Raw genomic sequence first — 18241 nt, 5'->3', positions numbered from 1 at the left:
AAAAACATTAGCAGTCTTGCTCAAGGTCACCACGCACCGTTCCTTCATGAACAGCGGCGCCGAACGCTTCCAGGCAAACACAAGTCTAATTAAAGTGGTGCAATAGCAAAATGTGATAATGCAGGAGAAAGGAGGTCAGGAGGAAAGAGAGAGAACAGAAGAAAACAAACAAGAGTACATGTAAACTGCCTGTTCGATTGAGCTGTGGTGAATTTTTCATGATGCCACACTCACCAGAGTCTAAACGTTTACCGGCTTATTGTAGCTGCAGTGTTAGGCATTGTAAAAAGATCAGGTTTTAAGGAATAACCTGCTTTAACCCTCAGTTAACCTGTTCTGTCATTTTTGACCGAAAAATTATGTTTTGGTTTTTAGAATTTTGTTCTTAAAGGGTTAGTTCACCCAAAAATGAAAATTCTGTCAGTAATTACTCACCCTCATGTTGTTCCAACCCTGTAAGACCTTCGTTCATCTTCGGATCACAAATTAAGATATTTTTGATTTAAATCTGAGGAGCTGTCTCACTCCTCCATAGGCTTCTAAGGGAATGAAACTTGCTGGCGCAAAAAAGTTATTAAAGAGATCGTTAATATAGTCCAAGTGACTCCAGTGGCTCAATCTTAAGTTTATAAAGCGACGAGAACACTTTTTGTGCGCAAAAACCCCCAAAAATAACGACTTTATTCCACTATTCATTTCCTTCTCTCTGGGCCTCGAGTCTTTTCACGTAGCAGCTAGTGTTTTAGCGCAGCGCGTCTGTGTTGTACGTCACACGCATCACACACATGACAAGCGTCGGCCAATAGTGAGCCTACGTGGTGACGTGCAACACAGACGCGCTGCGTTAAAACACTACGTGAAAAGACTCGAGGCCCAGAGAGAAGGAAATGAATAGTGGAATAAAGTCATTATTTTTGGGGGGTTTTGCGCACAAAAAGTATTCTCGTCGCTTGATAAACTTAAGATTGAGCCACTGGAGTCACTTGGACTATATTAACGATCTCTTTAATAACTTTTCTGGGCCAGCAAGTTTCATTCCCTTAGAAGCCTATGGAGGAGTGAGCCAGCACTCAGCACTCAAAAATATCTTAATTTGTGTTCCAAAGATGAACGAAGGTCTTACGGGGTTGGAACAACATGAGGGTGAGTAATTACTGACAGAATTTTCATTTTTGGGTGAACTAACCCTTTAATCGTAATAGTACTAAACTTAGTAAAGGTTTTTGCACTTGCTATGTGAACACACACACACACACACAAAAATGAATGGATATGATTCGAAAAGGTTAAATGGTCCTGAAAAATAGACACGCTTATATTGTTTGTGATTAAAAATGACCGCATTGGAAATGAATGGGGGATGAATTTCATCTAGTGGAAACGTTTGGTACTGCACCCAAACAACATTTGCATTTTTAATAATATTAAAATAAAATAAAATAACTTTATTCACTTCAGCAGTAACCTCTTAAAAAAGTTTACTTAAGGCTGTGCTCTAAAGCAGTGGTTCTCAAAAACAAAATACTGAGTTTTGCCATTCATTTAATTCTACCCCACCTTAAAAATAACATTTAAACTGAGCATGTATTTCTATCAGGTAAAATGCGTTAAATACATGACAGCCGATCAAATTACCTCATCTTTTGCGGTCAAAACTGACTGCATTCACACAAGCAGCATGCATGTGATACTGTAGGTTGCATGCAGATTATGCTGCCTAGGCAAATCGCGCTATACTGCCGCTTTTGTGCCGAATTTCGACCCCCTGCCAAATTAGTACCCCCCTCGTTGAAGTCAGTACCTGATTGCCTAATCCTAACCCCTCCCCCACAACTAATCCTAAACCTACCAATACTAGGGTGGTAATAATTTGGCGGGGGTCGAAATTCGGCACAACACCGTTCTCGACAATGTAGCCTACCTTTGTAAAAGTGGGGATTTAGTACTTACTAGCACGAAGAACAAATATAGACACTAGACTGTGCATTGAGATCGATTTTAATATTCAAACTCTCTTCGATACAGATACATATCCTGCGTGAGTTCCTGTGTTTAATGTTGATCACATATTATACAAATATCCACACGACTGCAAATGTGACAGTGATTTTATACAACAGCTCAACAAACAAAAGGTATTAATATTAAATGATGATCAAAAACAGTATTGTCAGTATTTTTTGCAACAAAATAATAGCTCCAACGAAAGCCACAGCAGTGTTTAACGAATCTGCGCCTTTGAACAAATCGTGAGAGTCAATGATTCATTCCTAATTACAGCCACCTACTGGCGGTTTTAATTTAATATTTCAAAGTATCAGTTCGTTTTACCATCACTGCATATTCCTCTATTGAACTTTTTATTTTATTTAAAGCATTATTTCTTTTATAAAAGTATTTGTAAAGGTCAATTTAAAAATCCATTTAAGGGGGCAAATATTGTCCCTTACTGAAAAAGGTGCGACTGCAGAGGATGTTAAAAGCCTCAGGGGGTACGCCACTCTAACAAGTCTGAGAACCACTGCTCTAAAGCATTCAAGATTTATGACAATTTTAGTTGGAAATAAAAAAAATTGGTCTAAAAGTGGTTATCAGGTAATAAATGGATCATAAGTATCCATAAATATAATTTTGTACCATAAAATCCCCTAAAAATACAAAATATTAAATAAAACATTCGCAAACCATATGACTTTCTGTTTACTGTGAAACACAGAAAATGTTGGGCAGAATGTTCCATACACTGAAAGTGAATGGTGACTACAGATGTCAACAAGTTTCCCAGTGAATTAAATTTTGGTTTGTTTCTTGCACAAAGCTGACAGAAGACTTGCAATATAGCACTTCAGTCATAAAAAGTAATTATATTATGCTTTTATGGAACTTTTTGGAGCTTGACAGTCCCTTGTCCCCATCCACCATCACTGTACGTAAAAGAGCAGCGTGAACATTCTTCAAAATGTCTTCGTTGTATTCCAAAGAAACAATTAAAACAAATAAAATGACATTAAAGTAAATGTTAACAGAATTTTCTCTTTTTTTGTGAACTATTCCTTTGAAAACATTCTTCATTACGATATGTTTTTTTTCTCAGTTGTTTTCATAGACTGTAAAAAAATATGGACGTAGTGTCCGTGACGTCACCCGTAGGTTTCTGAAGAGCATTTTTGAAGCCTAAAGTGGGCGGAGCCGGCCGTCGCCATCTTGGCCTTGCGTCACTCCCGGATAACAGAAAATAGGCAAACAGGCGGGGCGTGAGTGGAGCTGAGGAGCCTGGCTATCTGAAATCACCTAGCTCGACGTGATCGAGTTAGCTGATGATGTAAAGCCAATTAAACGTTCCTATTTTTGCCCTTCGAAATATTATAATAGTTAAAAGACATGGCTACAAGTGAGACTGTGTATTACTTCGAGAGTGTTTGTGTGTGACAGTGATTTATGTGCATACATGTCCGTCACTCTTTCATGGTCCGTCAGCGCGGCATTGCTCAAGTTCGTAGAGAGCTTATTCAGTCCATTTTAAATTCTGATTTTGGCCGTCTCTCAAATGGGTTAAACCATAGATATATTGCCTTTGAAGTGCAAGTAAATACGCTAGAAAATCCGCGCTCATTCATGTGCATTTATTGCATGGACGGAGAAAGCGCCGACGCCTGCATGATTTCATCTGACGACGGTACATAAGCATATTATAATCCATCTGTTCCGTGAGAGCAGAACGAACGAGTATTTATTGACGTTTTAAATTTGAAAACCCCAAAAAGCAACGAAATTGTCAGACATCCATTAGTGCAGGTTCACGGAGGAAAACAACTGAAATACAGCGCTGGTTGTTCTCTCGAACGATAACGACGGAATCCAAAAACGTGGGCTTTGTACCCAAGTATTAAATTGTATGAAATAATCCCGAAAAAAAGCACAAACACTGCAGAGATGGCAAGTTCAGCAGCAACATTTGCTGAGGTGAAGTGACGGCTAGTAACAGGCTAACAGCAGACAAACGGCTAGCACTGACAGCGGCAATCCATCTGTCACTCAAGTGGCCACTGGCCACACCCTTAAATTTAAATATTAATCAACTAAACGGACGAGTTATAAAATAATTCACCCCCCTCACAGTTGTTATGAAGGGCAAAATTAGCTGTATAGACCAAAGCCACATAGAGATCCAGGCTGTAAACATATTTTTTTCTGCTGTAAAGTTGGTAATTTTAACATGAGGGAGATACAGATTTGACTCACTTCTGCAGCCAGGCCAAGCGGCCAGTCAATGAATTGCAGTTTAACTCACTTCCGTGTTGGTTTCAAGAAAGAGACGGGGAGGTTGCCGCTTGGTTGTTTTCTCCCTAAAATGTCTAATGCATATGACATGTTCTTGTTTATTTCCAGAGAGTGTACTGGATGACTTCCTGCTGACGTATCCTGTGTTAATGTCCACCAGTGACCTTTGTCAAGCACTACTTGGTCAATATCCTTATAATGTCATGCACACATGCTCCTATACGTCATTGCTGATGTTGTTTTTGCTACAGTAGCTGCCTGACTAAATTTTTAAAAGTGAAGTTTTTTTTTTTTTACAATACAATGTACAATAGACTACACATTTGTTAACTACTTTAACATGGACTAACAATGAACAATACTTCTACAGCATTTATTAATCGTAGTTAATCTCAACATTTACTAATATATTTTTAAGATTAAAAGTGGTATCAGTTCCTGCATTAGTTAATGCACATGAACAATAATTTTTAATACTATTTGATTAATAAATACAGTATAAACTGCTCAAGAAACATGTCTTATCAGTGTTGAAAACAGTTGTAACAGTAATATTTTATATTATTATTTTATTTCTTTAAAAAAAAACTGGATTCTTTGATGAATAGACTGTTCAAAAGAACGGCATTTATTTGAAATAGCTTTTTTTTGCAACATCACAAATGTCTTGACTGTTACTTTTGATCAATTTAATGTGTCCTTGCTAAATAAAAATGTTCATATATGTAACATACTGTATATTTACAATACATTAGAATGTAATATATTACTAGATAATTAATTAGTTAATAGATTATTTTAATAGTATTATATAGTTCACACATTAAACATTTATTATCAATAATACAGTTAATGGTTGCACTTTATTTTACAGTATGTGCACATACATGCACTTACCTAAGAAAGTACTGGTAATATGAGGTAACTACATGGGTTAAGGGGAAGGTTCAGGGTTAGTACCTAGTTATTTGCAATTACTAGAAAAAGTACATAGTATGTATATGGGGAACACAACTGTAATATAAAGTGCCACCCCCTAAATAATATATTACAGTTTAAGTTTTGAAAAGAAATTTAAATGTAGGCACAATTAATTTTTGTCAACAAAACTTGAATTTAAGCATGAGCCTATATATATATATTTTTTTTAAAGTGAAGTGTCAACATTTTGATGAGTATACAGTATATTGTAGATACATGAATGCATTGTAATTTCTAAGTGATATATTCTTCAGATAACTAATGAAAGATGATCTGAGACTCCCATGAAGCAATGAGCAACTCATGGAACTGTACTATGACCGAGCAGCACTGTGTTATACATGCTCTTTTACATGATCTTAACAACACGCTCTGTCTGGCATTAAACCACTTAACAAATCCTACGCCGTTTAGCCAAGGGCTCGCAATTAATTCTCTCTTACCGAACCTCTGTTCATTTAATATGAAGAATTCGGCCTCAGGCATTTCCTCCTTCCTCTGAACTGTGGTTTTGAGCAGAATAGATTTGATGCCTTAACTGCTCCTGGTCCACCTATTGTTCAAAGAAAGGACAGATGAAAGAGGAGGGGAGAGACACTCTGCTTAGGAAACGAAAAGTGCTGCACCTGCTGTCCCAGTGGAGTTCGCAGTGCACAGACCTGCCGCAGGACGACGAGCACGCCAAAATATTCCTAAAGGTACGGATGGAGAGAGAGAGAGAAGGGAGGGAGGGAATTATTTTTGGAAATACAAAAATGCCTCCACCCCTACAGTTTTTGATTTCTTAATGCCTCATAATGAGGATGAGATCGTGAGATTATTGCTGGCTTCAGAGGATTTTTAAATGCCCTCAGACCTTTTGATTATGTGAACATGTATTACAGTGAAATTGGTGCACACTTTTTTTGGTTACACTCTATTTTAAGGTGTCCTTGTCGCGGTGTAATTATTTGTTTAGGTACTAAGTAATATTAGGGGCCGTTTACATGACACCGTTTTCAACTAAAAATGGGAAACTTTGTATGCGTTTCGGCCGTTCATTTACACGACAACATCGTTTTGGGGGCCTGAAAACACAAACTTTTGAAAACTGGTTTCTAAGTGCAAGTTTTAATAACGATACAGTTATTTTCTTACTGTAACCCAGCTAACACAGTTACGGAACCGGACAATATTCGTCATAGCGACGTACCACATAACGTTACAGTGACGTAACTTTGTGATTCCCATAATCATCTACGTTATAGTGGTATTTTGCAAGAACGTGATGACCAAACTGATGACCGTCTTAATGACCAAACTGGCATGTTGCGAGGACGTAACATCAAAGGACCATATTAGTCGGTGCGACGTGCCAAATAACGTTCCAGTTGTAATATTGCTCATATAGCGTCACTTGCATTCGGATGTCAAAGCCTTCTTAAAATAAATGACAAAAAAACTAAAAAAAACGGATGCATGGTGATATTTTTTTACAGTCTATGATGGTGATATAGGTAAAATATATTGTGGGGGAAATTATGGCAAGCCGTATTAGCTTAAATTGTACCCAGCGTTACTCGTCGTAATTGCATTTTTGCTAGTAAGAATTAAATTAGAGAGCTCTACAATTCAATTCTTACTAGTAGCAATTACAATTAGAGAGCTCTACAAATGAATTTTTACTAGTCATATGTCTCCATTGACTTCCATTTATTTTTAATTACGGAACTCTACAATTTAATTCTTACTAGTAACAATTTAAATAGAGAGCTCTCTAATCCAATTCTTACTAGTAACAATTCCAGTTGGAGAGCTCTCTAATTCAGTTGTTACTAGTAAGAATGCAATTGCAGAGCTCTGCAATTATACATATCTTTAATTCGTTTTTTTACTAGTAAAAATGTAATTAGAGAGCTCTGTAATTGCATTCTTACTAGTAACAATTAAATTGTAGAGTTCCGTAATTAAAAATGAATGGAAGTCAATGGAGACATATGACTAGTAATAATTGAAATTGTAGAGCTCTCTAATTGAATTCTTACTAGCAAAAATGCAATTACGACGAGTAACGCTGGGTACAATTTAAGCTAAAACGGCTTGCCATAGGAAATGGATATTAAGTTATTTAATAAGCTTCCTCAGAGAATTGTTGAAATCGTGGAGCTTGTAGAGGGGTTATTTTGTCGCTGCTAAAATAACAGAACGTTTATCAATATTTCTTTACCGTGAACGATCAAAACGCGTGTAAGTGACGTCATCGATTAACAGCACATAAAACCCATGTTAAATATCAGTTTGTTAAATAAATTAGTCAACTTCAATCACCCATTCAACTACCAGCAAAACCTTTACAAAACTATCTTAACCTCTCATCTACACATAAAGATGTGATTAAAAGCCCAAACTTTTATAAACAAGAGCTTAGGTTACCTCTTATGAAAACAGGTGAGATGCTATCGGACTTTTTCGAAGACACTAAATCATTTCTATAAAGTAAATATTCAACAGATTGTGTATTATTTGTGTGATTTTGGAGAAACTCACCTGAAGGCAGTGAAAACAACAGCGAGAGAGAGAGGGAGCTTTAGCTGTGTTTGCTGCGCCGTTTCCATGGAAACTCTGCGCCGCTCCAGGGTTTAAGCTACTCGAATGTTCAACGCGCACGCCCATAAAACACGTCAAGTCACGCTGCTTTCACATAAATAAACATATAGAATCAACACATTACATTTTCATGAATTTAAAACTAATTTTGAAGTTCTTCAACCCGCTCAGATGTGCAAAATGCCACTCCTCCATGTAAAGTGTGGCACTTTTATCATTTATGATTTTTTAAATTGTTTTTACGATCACTCAACCTCCTTAATACAACGTTTATATATATTTATAACATTGTGTATATATAGCCTACAACGTTTATATTTATGACAAGGTTGTGAGGACGTCGTGGTAAAGTTAAATTTTTTAGAATCTTGGATTGGGGATATAAAAAAAAATGTCTTGCATCACTAAGTGTATTGTGATTGTCGAAACATTTTAGTAACTAAACAGAATTGTATTAGGTTTAGTGACAAGTTGACAACATGTTACAATGTTTACATGGTACAATTTCTGGTAAGCTATGTTTTTTTTATTATTGCTTGACACAAATTTCACAATAAAGTTCAGATCTTGTGATTCGATTCAATATTGACTCAATCAGACCTACACAAGATAGGCGTACATTTTTCTCAAGAAAAAACAAATCTCACCTAATGCTGTAAACATATAGAGAGCCCTATCTAGTATTATTTAAGATTAAAAATAACTCAAATTAAATATAATGCGTTTTTTTTATTATAATAACAACCTTATTTAATAGTAATAGTAGCCTACACATATTTAGCAAAATACTCTCTATAGCTCCTTTTTCTAGCTTAACTTTAACTAATGTGCTAGCCTATATTATGGTCATTAAATGGATTTCCTGAGGTAACTTAAATGTTATGTGACATAATTGTTCTCCAGCTGTTCAGTTGACCCTTTCCGCGGTTGAAAAACACTGATTGATCGATATTATGTATGAGGAAAATACATTTCGGTAAGTTGTACTTTATCTTTCAACGTTGTTCATTCGTGTTTATTTACTATTAGCTAGTAGAGATGATCGTTCACGTGCCGCTAGGGATCTGTCACGTCACATTTACAAGCGCCAAAACGGTATTTAGTGTTTGAATTTCGTAATAAAATTGACAGAATCTGAGAGCTGAGATTTTTTTTATATCATAAGTAACCTGCTCTGGGTAGTCTGTCGGTCTCCGTGTCTTTGCTTCGCGATTTTTCTGTGCGTGAGAAAATGGATGTGTGGGGTGAGAGCGTGTGAAAAGTGTCAATTGCGTGAGTCTCACGTTCAATGCGTGAGAGTTGGCAGCTATTTTAATCTTGCGTTCATTTCATGTTTGCAGACTCTGTACAGACACGTTCTGGATGATCTCTATGAGTTTCCCTCCCTGGAGAAGGATCTCAAAGAACTTCAGAAACTTCTAAGAATGCAAAGGAGACAGTGAGTCACTTCATCATTATCACACACACACATCACATCTGATTTTTACACAATGAATTTTATTAGTCATTATACAATTATACATTTTTTGTTCACAACTGATTTCTGGGAAGCTCTTTGTTATGGCAGATATTTTAAGACTCATGAATTATATTCGCACAATAACATCCCTTATTCATACTCCTTAAAATGCAAAATGAGAGATGGAAAAAGACAAAGTGATGCCCTATAAACTCTCGTCTTTTGAATAAAATCATGTTGTTAAGGAGTTTTTTTTATCCATGCAACCACTTTGCGATTAGCCCAACAAGGCATGGTTTTCCTTGACATTCTCCCTTTCACTTCTGGGAGACATGATGAGAAATAGAGTAACAGAGAGATAATAAAGGAGCGAAATGATGTTACAAAGACGACAGTTGAGATCCTCATCAGTCTCTCTCGAGATGACAGACTCATTCTGCTTTGGGTGATATCTGAGCTTTAATTAGTTTTAAAGGATTTATAAAACCACAGTTTTAAATGACTTCTTTTGAATGACTGTCAACATATTGTTTAATCAGAAATTGACTGAGAGGCATGTGCCCCTTCAGATTTTTGAGAGTTTTTTGATTCAATGCAGCTTCCAAACTTCCATTAATTAAATCAGCTTACACTTTATATTGTGTCTTTAACTACTATGTACTCACATCAAAAAATAAGAACAATGTACTTAGTGTTCATGTTGCATAACAAAACATATTTTGCTGCTATTGAGGTAATATATAATACTACACGGCTTTCTGAAATGCTTGTTTCTGATTGGCCAGTCGCGACATTCCAAGATTAGTTATTCTCTGATAATGACCACCGTCAATAGTTACGCTGTATAATGACCCTCTCATCCGGGTATTTGAGGCCGATGCTTCTTTCAAACGGAGCTGGCGTTCCTCCTTAAAGTGTAATAAGTGCTGCAACTGTACATTATCCCTTAAATGTCCATCTTGTTAGAACTTGTTCATTCGCCTAGACTCAAAGCTGCTCGCTAGGAACTGTTTTTCTTCGCAGAAGCCCATAAACAATATCAACTCAAATCAGTATTTTGTGTCCAATTATTTACGTATTACAAAGTCTGGGTTTATTTAGAGAAAACAACCATTTTGGGTGTACATTATCCCTTACTTAATATTATAATTATTATAACGACATCTTATGCTTTCCCTATATAAAGAACTATAAAATCTTTTCTTTGGTCATGTCTCACCTCACCTTGTTTTTTGAAGCCTGGATTCATGACGGCCATGTTATAAGTACAGGTTTTTTGGGGGGTTCATGAGCCCACAACTTAATTAACACCAGATTAGGAAAGTGGCTTTGTAATATTCCTCTAATACATATGCAGACAGAGCAGAATAAATGAATTCCTCCAGGCCAAAGAGCTTCGCTCGTCCAATATTTGTGTTTAGTAAGCAGCAGTCCTGCCGTTGACCTCTCTGCTATACATCACACTCCTGCTGGTGCTTCATGAAAGGCCAATGATTAATCAGAGAGGCATCAGATGGGGAATATGGAGACTATAAAGCTCTCTCCGATTGCCCGTTTTTATCAGGCTGTTTAATCAGAATGAGCTGTGCATGGATGAGGACGTCGTGCGCTTTCATTTAGATGAGGCAATCAGTAAATCACGTCGTGTCAGACTTTAATGTTAGAGCTGATGATTCAGGCCTGATCTGAATGAGAAAAGGCTTTTTTACGAGCGCTCCTCGCGGCGGGTGGGAGATGCCATCCTGCAGTATTGATATAATGGCACATTTGTATTTCAAGTGATCCCTTTGGCTCATTCTTCTTTATTTCTTTCTGTCTCTCTCTTGTCGTCTTCCCCGCTCATCTCTCAGCACGGTAGATGAATCCTCTCCGCAGAAGAAGGTAAGAGTTAAGACCATCTGTTATATCGCACAGAAGCTCAATGAAACCACCTCAGTGCACTTTTTGTGGTTTGAAGAGGACGTATCATCAGAAATCATCATGATATTGATGACTGAACCACGGCAATGCCAAGATATGTCCGCCCGCATTTAGATATCGATGAGAAACACTGATAGATATCAGAAAACAGCTCTGACCACACAAAATAACTGCGTTCACATTAGACTTTGAAATAATCTTGATGCCGAATGACACAAGACGCGCGCTTGTGGAAAAAGCTGACAGGATGCCAATAAAGCCAATGACATGCAAAGTGAATTCTGGGTAGTGGGCAAAAATCTAAGTGCCAGGTTTCCTTAAAACATTTGACTTAAACTGCATTTGCTTTTTAAATCGCTAATGGTTTTAAGACACTGTATAAACTTTACATGTTGTCAGCTTTTAAGCATAATCAATGTAAGTTTGTGCACTCAATGCTTATTCAATATTCATCAACTCGCCCCTGCCCTGGTGACAAAAGGCATTTATACATGTAGAGGTCTTAAAGGTACAGAGACACACTATCACCTTGCATGATTCATTTAAATACTCTCCTCCCATTAATTTTGCGTCTGAAAGGGAAACTCCTACAAATGCATATGCAATAAGGTCAGCCGCAAAAATAACCCTATCCACGCATTTTCAGCGCTAATTTTTCACTGCGTGCCTTTAGTAAATCCTGACTGTAGCTTTTTAATGCCAAAAGAGGGTTTGTGCTGGAGCAAGCTGTTAGTAAATCTGGCTCTTAATCCTTGAAATAAAATATAAATAATAGATAAAAAATGATTTCAGTTCGTTAACAATAACAAAACGGTGCTTGCAAGCTCAGAGCGAATGCTGTGTGGTTAAGTTATACCGCATGAGGCTTTCACTGTTGCTTTAATGTGTGTGTGTGTCTGTGTTAGCATGTGTATTTCTCATAAGCAATATTCTCAATCCCACACATCTACTGTCTTGCAGAATAAAGCGCTCTTCCACCAGCTGAGTCTGAAGGAGAACTGGCACCCTGTGAGAGGAGCGCAGAGGGAGAGGAAGGAAGGTAAGCTCATAAAATAGTCCCTCATATTTCTCTCCTACAGAGGTCTGACTGACTGCGGTGTTTATGCATAACAGCATGTGAGAATCTTGTCGTATGGCATTTTGATGTGAACTGGTGTCTGATTGATGCAGCGCTGGGTGATTGTGTGTCTTCAGTGCTGTGTCGCGTGGACGTGACCATAGATTCATACGTGAGCGTGAGGACGCACAGTGAGGTGTCTGTGCAGGAACTGCTGAGGACTGTGGCCGAAAGGCTTGACTGCGCTGAGGACGACATGGTGTTGATGGCCGTCATGTATCCTGGAGGTCTGATCGAGTTCAAACATCTTTCTGTTTTCATTTTGATTGACATTGCTGCAGCTTTGTGTTTGAGACATCACTGTCTGCAGCTGTGCTATTATGCTTTTGAACTAGTCATTAGGGTACAACAAGCCCCCTCTTCTGATCCTAATAAAGGGAATACAAATGGTAAGGCAGCTAGTACCAACCCTGATCACACACACCTCAACCAGATTTAATACCCTTGCAATAAGGTGATAATCAGTCACCATATGCAAATACTTTTGATATAGCAACAGATTATTGGAGTAATAGTTAGTTTTTTAGAAATAACCACTTATGCACCGATTTTTAATGATGTTCATTTTGGAGCTTCAGTGTTGGTAAAGGCTTATTTCACTATTGAATTGTGAGAGAAACAGTCAGTGCTGGTCGACTTTCGTTCATCGACCCAAACAAATTTGTTCCATCCTGTTTATTAAAATTAATTTGTTGCATTTAAATTATTTTGCATATTCTTTCTTCTAGAGTTTTGATGGTGTTTTAGTATTTTGGTTCCAAAATTGTTTAGGTGCTTAAAGGGATACTCCACTTAAATATGAAAAATCTATCATCGTTTACTCATGTTCCAGAACTTTCTTCTGTGTTAAATAAAAGAAGTTTCTCTCACACTTTATTTTAAGCTGTCCGTTTTACAGTATAATTATACGTTTAAGTACTGAGTAATAATAATTAAAGGGATAGTTCACTTTGAAATAAAATTTTGGTATGTTTTAGCTTACCTCAAGGGCATCCAAGATGTAGGTGTCTTTTTTTCCGCAGTAGTTTCAATTTTGATATTTTTAGGTCAAACCGTTCTTGTCTGTCAGTCATATAATGCAGGTCGATGGTCACTGTCTCAAAACACAAGCACAGAGTCCAAATTAAAACAATTCCCCATCGTCCAAATTAAACAATTCCCCATCGTAAGTACACATTGATGGCCTAAGACACGAAACGAGCGGTTTGTGTGAGAAAACGAACAGTATTTATATCGTTGTTATCTCTTGAAAACAGCACACGTCCAAATGATCTGACGGCGCGGGCGGGTATAGATATATACACTAGATGTCGCTTGGCTACGGTTTCGTTCCAATGAACTGCATTAGCCAAGGCGACATCTATGTATATATCTATACCCGCCCGCGCCGTCAGATCATTTGGACGTGTGCTGTTTTCAAGAGATAACAACGATATAAATACTGTTCGTTTTCTCACACAAACCGCTCGTTTCGTGTCTTAGGCCATCAATGTGTACTTACGATGGGGAATTGTTTCATTTGGACGATGGGGAATTGTTTTAATTTGGACTCTGTGCTTGTGTTTTGAGACAGTGACCATAGACCTGCATTATATGACTGACAGACAAGAACGGTTTGACCTAAAAATATCAAAATTGAAACTACTGCGGAAACAAAGACACCTACATCTTGGATGCCCTTGAGGTAAGCTAAAACATATCAAAAATTAATTTCAAAGTGAACTATCCCTTTAACTACATGTACTTACTATAAGGTTAGGATTGGGGTTTGGTTTAGGGTTAGTTGCATGTTATTATGCTTAATTTATAGTTATTATTACATTAACTACAAAAACTAAAAAACATTGTTTCTGAAGGTTGTTTAAAAAATGAGTTTTTTTGTCTATAAAATTTTAAGTTAATGGACTTCGGTGTTGTTGGGTTCCCAGTATTCTTCAAAATATATATATTTTTTTGTTCTACAGAAGACAAACTCATACAGATTTGTAATGACATTATGGTAACACTTTACAATAAGGTCTCATTTGTTAACATTAACTAAATGTATTAACTTGCATGTACTAACAATGAGCAATACATTTGTTAAAAGTATTCATTAGTCTTTGTTAATGTTAGTTAATTTATTGTTTGTTCATGTTAGCCAATGTTAACAAATGCAACTTTTGAGTTTAATAATGTATTAGTAAAATGTTTTAATTAACATTAACTAAGATTAATAAATGCTATAGAAGTATTGTCCATTGTTAGTTTAACTAATGAAACCTTGTTGTAAAGTGTTATTTTTACTCTAAATCCATATTTTCACTTCAAATGCTGAAACACTGTTGCTTTAATTACCTTTAACAAAACTGAATACCACAAAGTCATAAGTATCATAAAAATATATCAAACTAAATATCATAAACTCTTAAGTCTCAAAATATATGTGCATTAGCTGCATAATTTTGCAACATTTTAAATGTTATTACATGAGATCAAACTAATCTGAAAATCAACCTTTGAACACTTCCCACAATGACTTCATGAATCAGGAACATTTTCAGTGTATACAGTGACAACAGGTATTTAAGGTATTTAATTTACATTTTGTGATGTTTTTTTGGGAGACAGAAATTAAGTAGGCCTTTGTATCCTAATTACCAAATCGGGGTCCAAATAAATGATTTTTAAATACATTTTCTGTTGTACCTCACTGTTTACCCCATTGATGCTTTCTCTTCATCGTTATTCCTCTCTCTTTCTCTTTCTCCAGAGAAGGTTCTGCTTCAGTCGGATCAGTGCGTGTTCTCGTCTTCACTCAGTGCCGCTGAGAGGCTGCTGGTCTGCAGAAGAGACCTGACGGACATCATGGTGAGAGTCAGAGTGATGCTTTCTGAACCGCTCTTAAAACAAACCTGCTTTCCACACCATTAGCTCAGGTCCACACACGACTAAACTTGCCTGTCTTTTCTGCCTGACTTTGTGAATGACCCACTTTAAGTATAACGTTGAACAGATGAATGTCTGTGTTGTTCTCCCAGAGTCCCTTCACTGATAATGGGCACCAGCGCTCAGTAAAGATGCTGAGCATGAACACATGGGATGTCGCCGTGTCGCTCACCAACTGTGACTGGAGTTTCTTTAGTAACGTCCATGAGGTAACGTCTTCACATTTCACACAGTGCAGCACAAGAGAGGGTGTACTAGAGAAATGACAACTAAAATGAAGTTTACATTTAAAATAGGCAATGAGGTAGTTATCAAACACAGTTGCTTTACAGTATATAATATCAGTCTGGAATGAAAGAAAATATTTCCTACAAAAGAACATAACCCAACATTAAAGGAATATTCTACCCAAAAAAGAAAATGACGTGATCGATTGCTCACCGTAACGTCGTTTGAATTTCTGTCCCTCCATTGAAAATCCATTTACCCAAAATTCTGAGGTTTGTTCACGGTGCTCAAGCAAGTAAGGTTGAGCTTGTTTATCATATTTGATCCGTTTATGAATGTGCATTGAGCAATTTTTATACGTGAAAACAATTAAATTAATTCAAAATGAAAATTAATTAATCCAACAGACATGATCACTTAATATGATGAACAGATTTAAGACGATTCATATGTATTAATAAGGATTATGTTTCCTATGTCTTTGTGATATTTGGGTGGAATTTCAGTAGAATATACAAGGTCCCAAGCTGAAATTTAGAAATGGTAATGGGCATTTTGAACACCAATCACAACAGACTGGACCATCTGACCAATCAGAGCAGAGGGAAGGAAATGGTTTAGACTCAAGACCGCTGTGGTGTAGAGATGAGTCCCACCTTAAGACCCAGGCATACTACTGGGGTCCTACGGTGGGACTCCACAAATCCTTGAATGAGCTGCTTCAGACACTGTGAGAAAAGTGATAATGCTGCAATGTAGATTTTGAGAAAATTAAGGTGTTTTTGGACCTTGGATGCATGTAAACCTATTGCAGGAGACCTAGACCAAATTAGGAACCTTTAAAATAGCACGATAGGGGCACTTTATGAACACAGCTGGCTTGTAAATCGAACATACTCGATAGTTTTGATTCAATACTGAGATTCTCTACAATGTTCAACAAGGCCCAGCAACCATAGCCATGTTATTTTCCTTACTACTGTGCAGCAAGAGCTGGTGCACTTCACGTTGAGCCGCGATGCGAGCGCTGGCCACACGGTGGCGCTGGAGCAGCTGTTGCAGCGCTGTAATGAGACTCAACAGTGGGTGATGACCGAAGTGCTTCTGTGCACAACCCTCTGCAAACGTGTGCAGCTCTTCAAAAAATTCATCAAGATCGCGGCACAGTAAGTACACATGCACAAACACACACTCGCTGACGGAAATAATCCCATAAACTCCGAAGGACCCGAGCCATATCGTAAAATTTTTGATTCGGGCAAGTAAGCACCCACCTAACAAGCCAAAACACCTTTGCAATCACATAGCAACACGCTAAAATAACTCGTGGTTGTATTTCTTTCTACTCAAATAAATCAGATGGTGTACATGCTCATGTTCCCTCCTTTCTTGTTGTCTCTCACTCTTTCGTAGCTGTAAAGCACAGAGGAACCTGAACTCGTTCTTTGCGATTATTATGGGACTGAACAGTCCCGCTGTCAGTCGCCTCACTCAGACATTGGAGGTAGGAAGACAACAACTCCAATGCATAGAAATGCACTACTAAATATGTGGAGTAGTGTTGCAGTCAGATTTTCAACATCAATCTTTGTAATTATTTTTAGAAGCAAGAAACTAGAGTGTATTGCAAACTGTGCTAAACAGGATTTTTTTTTTTACCGTCCTAATTTCAGAAAGTCCCTGGGAAGTTCAGGAAGTTGTTCTCTGAGCTGGAGAGCCTGACGGTAAGTGACTGTCTCATCACAATCGTAAGTCGCCTCCTGCTAGTTCACCTCCCGCTAGAGCATTTTGTGCTGTTTACGGCTCATTAGGATGTGATGTATGAAGCCGTAATCAGATCAGAGACTCCAGGGAGGAAACAGCAGGTGGCATTACAGAGGAAGAGATTTGAGACAAACCAGATGCTTTCACGGGTAAACCAATACAAATATGTACACATTAATGCTTGTGCATGACCCACAGGACCCTTCTTTAAACCATAAAGCCTACAGAGATGCCTTCAGGAAGATGAAGTCTCCCAAGATCCCTTTCCTACCTCTGCTACTGAAAGGTGCTACAACCAAAAACACACACAATATCATCAGATCATTAGTAATCTGCACATGACATCGTCTTCTAAGCAGCCACAAGGTCTAAAAATAAAAGAAGCATATTTTGATGAATAATTCACAATATGGTCAATAACATACATTTAGAAAACGGGTGAATTTCTATTTCTTGTCAACTTTAAATGTTTAAATATGGGGGTCAGGATTTTAGACTGAGGCAACCCAACACAACAGATATTAGTCTGATGTCATGCGTCATCATTTCCGGGCCCAAACACTATCGAATGCCAAAAGCAAACGGCTCAAATATACACATTCACTGTGTGTAGTAATACTACTGACAAAAAATCATGATCCTAACCTATTCCAACATCTCAGATGGCCAGACAGTGATTTAATCTTTAAAGTGTTGGGTTCTGTAATGTAGTGCACAATGTGAGTTTTTCAAAGCTTAGCTTAAATGAGTGATATTAATAAGTAGTTCTCATAAACGGCTGTTGAGACCCCCAAAACAGTATTCTTTACATCATTACTTAAAGGAATAGTCAACTTAAAAATGAAAATTGTCATCATTTACTCACCCTCAAGTTGTTTCAAACCTGTATGAATTTCTTTCTTCTGTTGAACACAAAAGAAGATATTTTGAAGAATGTCAGTAATCAGACAGTTGATGGACCCCATTGACTTCCATAG

At 37.4% G+C, this 18241-nt stretch overlaps 1 protein-coding gene across 1 annotated transcript in view; it reads left to right on the top strand.

Annotated features, from left to right (window-relative positions):
• The window catches only part of rapgef5b (Rap guanine nucleotide exchange factor (GEF) 5b), a 67931-nt gene that overhangs the window by 47008 nt on the left and 2682 nt on the right, over positions 1-18241 (top strand). The window contains exons 12-23 of the mRNA XM_084384688.1: positions 4390-4468; positions 5816-5960; positions 9189-9286; positions 11158-11188; positions 12188-12266; positions 12422-12571; positions 15097-15194; positions 15365-15481; positions 16488-16666; positions 16914-17004; positions 17174-17224; positions 17463-17550. Coding sequence (XP_084240814.1) covers positions 4390-4468; positions 5816-5960; positions 9189-9286; positions 11158-11188; positions 12188-12266; positions 12422-12571; positions 15097-15194; positions 15365-15481; positions 16488-16666; positions 16914-17004; positions 17174-17224; positions 17463-17550 — 1206 coding nt within the window. The remainder of the gene's footprint in view (positions 1-4389; positions 4469-5815; positions 5961-9188; positions 9287-11157; positions 11189-12187; positions 12267-12421; positions 12572-15096; positions 15195-15364; positions 15482-16487; positions 16667-16913; positions 17005-17173; positions 17225-17462; positions 17551-18241) is intronic.

Source organism: Rutilus rutilus (assembly GCF_951802725.1).
Source record: "Rutilus rutilus genome assembly, chromosome: 17".
NCBI classification, from domain to species: Eukaryota; Metazoa; Chordata; class Actinopteri; order Cypriniformes; family Leuciscidae; genus Rutilus; species Rutilus rutilus.
This window is presented reverse-complemented; position numbering and strand designations above follow the sequence as displayed.